This window comes from Copadichromis virginalis, linkage group LG3 (genome assembly GCF_057382275.1).
Source record: "Copadichromis virginalis isolate Kocher_CV1m ecotype Utaka linkage group LG3, C_Virginalis_male_GT1.1, whole genome shotgun sequence".
Lineage (NCBI taxonomy): Eukaryota > Metazoa > Chordata > Actinopteri > Cichliformes > Cichlidae > Copadichromis > Copadichromis virginalis.
In genome coordinates this window covers 19096374-19103971 of record NC_140620.1, presented here as the reverse complement: position 1 = coordinate 19103971, position 7598 = coordinate 19096374, and the positions used below count along the sequence as shown (strand labels likewise).

Sequence of the window (7598 nt, the reverse complement as noted above, 5' to 3'; positions counted from 1 at the left end):
ATTTCTGTCCATCAGTTCACCTGTCGTTCAGCCCGATCACAGCCCAAGTTCCGACTCTTTTGCTGTTTTCTTTACACCAAATATCCAACAGCAGCAACAATGAGAAGCAGGCTGGAAACTGATAGACCGGATACAAGTCCAACAGATCCGTCCTTCTTCGCTCCTTGTCTTTGAACTGCAGGAAAGAAACAGGTGTCAGGTGTGTTAGGTAGGTGATGAGTGAAGAACAGAACAGGAACCAGCTTCACTGTGAATCATGACCTGTTTCCTGATTCTCGCTGAAAACCTTTTCAACCATCAGCTAAATCTATCTACTGTGGCCTGAACTGGTTTAATGTTGCCAGGCGGATTGTCAGAGTGGCCACAAAGTGACTGGAAAGCTCTGACGATGCTTACTCTGTCAGCTTCTCTCTTTCACTCTCGCTGTCATTACTGTCAGTGTAACACTTGTTTAAAACCACTCAGGGTAACACAGTGGTGCCCAGCCGGCTGGGGCCGTAGGTTCTTGACAGCTTCCTCCCACAGTTGAAGAACATCCACACGTTAGGTTAACTGGTGAGTCTAAACTGGTATTGATGGTTTTCTGGCAACCTGTCCAACCTGTCCAGGGTGTACCTGTCTGTAGCCTTCTGGCACCTGGGATAAACTCAACCCCAACCTTGACCTCGAATTTGATGAGTGGAAGTGGGCTGTGTTAAATCTCACCAGCAGGTGGCGCTATTGCTTTGTCTGTTCATGGGTTGCATTGCGATAGCTAGTAGCGGCTATGCAGAGTCAGAAGCAAGAAATATTTCTCACATGTGCGCTTGTGATGGTTAAAGAGTCATTAATGAACCCAACTCCATCCTTATTTATGACTTTGTGGAAAACGCTGCCTCTGAGTATTTTGAGCTTTTGACATGTTTTCAATTATTACTTTCTGGTACTTTGAGTACAATTGTGATTTTTACAGACGTTAATTTTAAGAAACAGGCTACTATGTAACTTCAGGTCTCATTGCACCTTGTTTAATTTTTATCACTCAGCTGTAAAATGTTCATGAGGGATTGTTGTGGACTCCCAGGTTTGTGAATGTGATAACTTGAGAAGGAAGTGGAATTAAAAATCAATACCATAGCTGTAGCTAGTAAAAAAATCTCAGACAAGTATAACTCTCAGGGATATCAACCTCAAGGTCAGAGGTCAAATGAAAAAAAAAATCCTGTCAGGTGACGTAGGATATTGAAATTGATACCATAAGTGCGTCGACCCTGAGACTGAAGTATATGTTTCCTGATGTCTGTTAGTTTTACTTTACATTTTGAAGGGCCGTCTTAATAAAGTAGCCAGCACACCTGTCACTGGTCAAAGAGCTGTCTGTCTGCTTAGCTGTGCTTCACACAGAAGTAGCAGAGCAGGAGGAAAGTGGATAGATGCACATACCTTGGCATTTATGGAAGTTGATATTTTACTAATAAACCAGTTCATCCATCCATCAATTTGCTTCCGCTTATCCTTTTCAGGGTCGCAGGGGGTGCTGGACCCAATCCCAGCTGTCATAGGGTGAGAGGTACACCCTGGACAGGGCTAACACACAACAACAGACAACCATTCACACTCACACCTATGGGCAATTTGGAGTAATCAGTGAACCTATCCCCACTAAGTGCATGTCTTTGGACGGTGGGAGGAAGCTGGAGTACCCGGTGGGAACCCACGCAGACACAGGGAGAACATGCAAACTCCACACAGAAAGAGCCTGATGGTGGAATTGAACTCAGGACCTTCTTGCTGTGCGGCAACAGTGCTAACCACCGTGCCACCGTGCTGCCTTAAACCAGTTCAATAAATGTATAATCATAAGAGTATATACCTGAAGCCAGGACATGACTCATAAAATGGATGAAAGCAGGAAGAGTGAATTCTTACTCTTGATTTAACCAGCTTGTCTTGCTCATCGACGGACAAACGGTTACAGAGGACACACTCGAGGCTTCAACTCACCTGCAGGTGTAACTTTCAGCTTGGTTTCCTGCTTCATCTCAGATCTCTGGCTGTGATCTGTTTCATATGAGATGTGGCACTCATATGTTCCAGTGTCATTAACGGTGACGTTGTGAAGAATGATGGACATTTTTCCACTTTTCATGTTTGGGTCTTCCAGCTCCACTCGACCTTTGAAAGACTCATGCTGGTATGTTTTGTAAAGACGATCTTCCCGTAAGAAACAGACGTAATCGTCTGCTTTCAGGTCACTCTTGGTCCATGCTACCCGTAAGATGTTCCCTTCATGGGGACCCTGACAATCGAGAGTTGCATCCTCTCCAACCTCCACTTCTTTCTCGTCTAAAAGAAAAGAATCCAGAAATACTGCACACCCCAAATTATAGCTGGATTAGTGTTGTTGGTTAGTGCATTACAATCATTCTGGACAGGCTCATATTTGCTACTTACAACCAGCACACTGTCATAGTCCAGTTTTTCAACTGAAAGCTGAAAAATGAAAACACACACACACACACCTTGTGTGTGCCTTTTCTTAGAAATCTTAAAAATCTGCCCACAAATGCAAAAAAAAAGTGCGAGCGCAATCCAAATGCAAATCAGATAACAGTAGCTGTGACCACAGAGTGAATCTATATTAACAGTAGGCCGACTAGAAAGGGAAGAAATCCCCCACAGCTGTTATTTTTCGGGGAAGTTAAGCAAAGCATTGACGAGAAAAATACTTTAAATAGTTTGAGGTCACGGGCCTCACTGTAACAGAGGAAATCACTTTAATGAATCCATTGTGACTATGCTGTAAAACATTGAAAACAAAAGCCTTTTGTAACAATATTAACTTCAAGCTGTTGCTTTAAGTACACTGTAAAAACTAAACTTCAAATAAAAATGTAGATCACAGGTTAAAATAACAACATTTTCTAGTGAAGGAAAGTTAAAGTAGAAATAAATAAATAATTAAAAACCTTGGCAACATCAAAGAGTCAGTGTGCCTAAAATTAAAAAATCCCACATTCCTCTGAGTCACTGTCTCATATTATCATGTTAACAGCATCATTTCTCTGCAGCTCAGAAACATGTGGATCCACTGGTAACCAAGTGAAATGTACAAATGTAACATTACCATTTAAAAAACATGAACCCTTTTCCACAGAAATACCATTAAATAATAACAATGTAAACATGCTCTTTCATTCACCTGCAGATCCAAGAATTAGAGCCAAAAACAGGAGGACTTGGAGAGTGTTCATCTGTGACAGGTGGCTGTAGACGGTGGCGTGATGATAGGAAGCATTAGGCTTTCACACGAATCAGAGGGGGGGACAAAGTGTGGGAGGTTCAAAGGAAATTAGGGTTTAAGAGAACGTGAGATCACACTTATTTAATGCTCATGATATGAACATGATATGATATAAAAACTGTAAAACATTAGGAATCTGACATACAGTTTAGATGATGTCTCTCATCTCTCAGGCTTTTTACAGGAATTCGAGCTGCATTTGAGAAAAGGCTTCAGGGTCATGTTGGCTTCTATAGATCTGGTGCTCAGGGCCTCTGTGCTGCGCTTTAACATGGCCATTTTCTAGACACTAGTAAGATTTCTTCATGTTTTGTCATCTGCCTGTGTGTCAGTGGTAGACTGCATGATTTTGTATGTTCCTGTTCGGTCTCATCTTCAGAGTCACTCCGTCAGCTCATCTTGGAGTATCATCTTCCTGATTTATTCATGGATGCTGTCCTGATGGCTCAGGTCTTATTCCTAGTGTTGTTGCTGTATTTTTAAAAGTGGCACAAATATGAAAAATAGAAATTCCTCAGGAGGAGGTTGATGGATCTTGTGGTGTGTGGTTTTTGTGTGTGTAGCTTTATCTTAAAATGACTAAGAACAGTGCCGATGTTTTTGCAACTGATGGTGGCTTCTCTGTTTGTCTGTGGCATCACTGAGATGGTCGTGTCCCTAACAGGCCTGAGGGAGGAAAGAGAGCAGGGGCGTTCACACAGTTTCACTTCTCTGTTGTTAACGATTGTGATGGTAAAATGAATCATTCCTGTCACACCAAAGAAATGTGGGTACTAACCATTAAGAACTCTTTGGAATTTGTGTACACAGGTTTTTCAAAGTTACAGGCCCTCAGAGTGCATTGGAGAGGGGGTTAAACGCTCAAATTTTGACAGCATTTTTGATTCCTCATAAATTGATAAGTTATTCACAGAAACATTCACAACTGTAGTCAAAGCTGGCACATTTGTATTTGAGGTTCATTCATGTGCCTCATGAAGACTCTGAAACTGTCTGACAGACGTTTGGGGATTTTTTTTTCTTCACTGTGGTGAAGAATCGTTTTCATCACTTTCCTTTCTTCGTGTTCCTCCTTTGTTCTCTGTCTTCGGCTCTTCCACCTTTAGCTCTCCACAGTTCTGCATCAGCATCAAGCACACCCGTGGTTCATCACCCCAACGTTCCTCCTCACGAACACAAAGTGAGACCAGAACTGTTTGTTTATTCTTCATCGATCTGCAGCCCGACCGATCCAACAGTGTCTGTGGAAGTTTTTTGCCTCTGATGTTTTTTACGACTCAAACCTGAGTGTCATTTCTCTTTAGTTCTGATGTCACCGCTGAGCAACACAAACCTTCTGCCGTCACAGTTATTTTCAGCTGCTCACTATTTTACCACAGTGGAAACTTCCACTGTTTTTAACGTTGGCTGATTTTCATGCTAGGTGCCCTTTGTGACACGACGCTCGCAGGATTTCTGTCTCTTGAGTGTTGTGGTTCACATTTGCCTAATAAGTGAAGGCTGTTGAAGTGAACTACAACTTTCTAAGTGCCCAGTTCTTTTTTCATTCTTCACTGTAGTGTGACACAATAATAACAATACAATAATTGATCCATGGAGCCTGCTGAAGGTCTTCCTGAACCTTTTCACCCCTTTACTCTTTTTAAAGCTGCAGTTAAACAAAATTGTGCCCCAGTTTTGAGGGATGTTCATGTTTGACTCATTTCACCACAATTCTGTGTGGTATTTCTACAGAAATGTATTTTCATGTTTCATCCCACTAGCTGTTTAATACTCAGACGTATTTGAATTTCTGTTTACCAAAGAAAATAGGCAAATCAGCAGGGTTGGCACAATAGAGGAGGATGTTAGAGACTGAGTGAAGGAGGCAGATGAGCTACTGTGATGACCCCTAATATGAGAGCAGAAGGTTAACCAACTTGAATTCACCTTTATACATCACAGCTTTATTTAACTGTCCACTTTCACAGGCCTGGTTAGCTGGTATCAAGTCAAGTCAAAGAAGTCAAGGAAACCTTAATTTCTCACATGCAAGTTGCCCTACTGTGAAATGGGACCAGTTGTGTATAATATGAGTTCATGTCAATAAACAACTGGGACACTCTCCTGGGACAGACTGGGAAAAGAGACATGTGGACACAGTTCATTTAGGCGAGGGAGTCGGCATGTTAAATAACTGAAATCCTGTTCCACTCTATGTTCACATCAGGAAATGTGGGTTTCATGTCAACGTCAATGCAATGTCAATGGTAACTTTATTGTCCCTAACGGGAAATTGATTTGCAGTATGTCCATACAGAAATATAAAAAACAAACAAACAAACAGGCAAACAAATAACAAATACATCACATACACACACAAAAATAATATAAGCAGAGCAGAAGGTTAACCAACTCGAATTCACCTTTATACATCACAGCTTTATTTAACTGTCCACTTTCACAGGCCTGGTTAGCTGGTATCAAGTCAAGTCAAAGAAGACAAGGAAACCTTAATTTCTCACATGCAAGTTGCCCTACTGTGAAATGGGACCAGTTGTGTATAATATTGATAGGTTTAGTATTGTTGATTGTCATTTATGCTTAGAAACATTTACTCATATATGCTTAGAAGTATATAATCATTTGTAGATTGAAAGAATGTCTCATCCTAAGAGGTGTATAATTAATTGTGTAGTGATAAGTTGTGTGATCTTTAACAGGCTACAGAGGCTGCATCTTGGGGGCATGGGAAAAGTTCGCATCTTGTATTATTGTTTTATGGTAGGATTACCGTACCGTTTGTTCTAGTCTAAGTGCTTTTCTGTTTAGATGAACTGCTGGACTTCCTCACCGGGGGGGGGGGGGGGGGGGGGGGGGGGGGGGGGTGTCTAGTCTACCCTCTTCCTGACCAAGGATGTTATATGACCCTTTGATCAGCAGTACCCCACACACACACACACACACACACACACACACACACACACAGGCAAGGTACTCTTTGTGTGTATGTAGACGTCATATGTTAATGAACCTATGCAAATTCATGTAACCTCAATAAAAGGACAGTGGTATGGGAGAACGGACGAGAGCAACTGGGGTCAAGCGAAGGGACGGCGCTCTGTCCAGTCTCTCCCGTGCACGAGTAACATGAAGAACTTGCCTACTTCGTGTCTTGCTTTGCTGTGTAATTATATTGTCTTCAACGTTCCAGCGAATAGGTTTATGCTATAAACCTAACAAATATGAGTTCATGTCAATAAACAACTGGGACACTCTCCTGGGACAGACTGGGAAAAGAGACATGTGGAGACAGTTCATTTAGGCGAGGGAGTCGGCATGTTAAATAACCGAAATCCTGTTCCACTCTTTGTTCACATCAGGAAATGTGGGTTTCATGTCAATGGCAATGTCAATGGTAACTTTATTGTCCCTAACAGGAAATTGATTTGCAGTATGTCCATACAGAAATATAAAAAACAAACAAACAAACAAACAAACAAACAAACAAACAAACAAACAGGCAAACAAATATGTCTGTGAAGGTTCTCAGTCATCCAGGTCATCGTAGTCAAAGGAGCTTGCAAAGAAAAGCATCAAGACTTCTTTAAGTTGCTTGAAGACGTTTCACCTCTCATCCGAGAAGCTTCTTCAGTTCTAAGGTCAAATGGTGGAGAGTCCCTGGTGGAGAGTACATCACAGCTTTATTTAACTGTCCACTTTCACAGGCCTGGTTAGCTGGTATCAAGTCAAGTCAAAGAAGTCAAGGAAACCTTAATTTCTCTCTGCCATCTATAATCCAGTTTTGAGATCCCTTCCCAGACGCCTTAACGCCCACTCACATCCTGGGCCATCTGATCTCAGGAATTCGCATGATAAGGTGGGGCCAGGTTTCCCAATGAACTCACCCGAAACTCTGGCTGATTGGGACCCACACCCAGTTTCACACCTTAGCTCAGGCGATTAGAGGATCATCAGGGGGTCCTTTTGACCCTCTGTGGGGGGTCCCTCCCACTAGGTTTATATCTGGGACTCTCCACCATTTGACCTTAGAACTGAAGAAGCTTCTCGGATGAGAGGTGAAACGTCTTCAAGTAACTTAAAGAAGTCCAGACGCTTTTCTTTGCAAGCTCCTTTGACGAAGGCAAACAAATACATCACATACACACACAAAAATAATATAAGCCTGAGAAAACAACCTAAATTTTATCATCAAAAAAAAAGTGCAACGTGCAGTGGCAACAGCACTTATGGTTAGTGTTATTAACCATGATAATAGAAGTAGGTACAAAAGACAATCTATGTCTCTTTATCTTCACTGCAGGCACTTTGTAAC

At 41.9% G+C, this 7598-nt stretch overlaps 1 protein-coding gene across 1 annotated transcript; it reads right to left on the bottom strand.

Moving 5' to 3' along the window:
* On the bottom strand, positions 1-3233 carry LOC146713226 (butyrophilin subfamily 2 member A1-like). Its single transcript, XM_085452434.1, has 3 exons — positions 3182-3233; positions 1984-2325; positions 1-175 (listed from the first exon to the last, which is right to left on the bottom strand). The coding sequence occupies exons 1-3, from the start codon at positions 3231-3233 to the stop codon at positions 72-74; spliced, it is 498 nt and encodes a 165-aa protein (XP_085308560.1). The 3' UTR covers positions 1-71.
* Between the last annotated feature and the right edge of the window lie 4365 nt (positions 3234-7598).

Bases quoted from the DNA above. Each gene is read 5' to 3' on its own strand.
- LOC146713226 (XM_085452434.1), bottom strand. From the start codon at position 3,233: ATGAACACTCTCCAAGTCCTCCTGTTTTTGGCTCTAATTCTTGGATCT. The intron at 2,326-3,181 runs GTGAATGAAAGA...CTTTTCTTTTAG, and splicing joins TCTAATTCTTGGATCTGCAG to ACGAGAAAGAAGTGGAGGTT. The intron at 176-1,983 runs GTGAGTTGAAGC...TCTTTCCTGCAG, and splicing joins GCTGAAAGTTACACCTGCAG to TTCAAAGACAAGGAGCGAAG.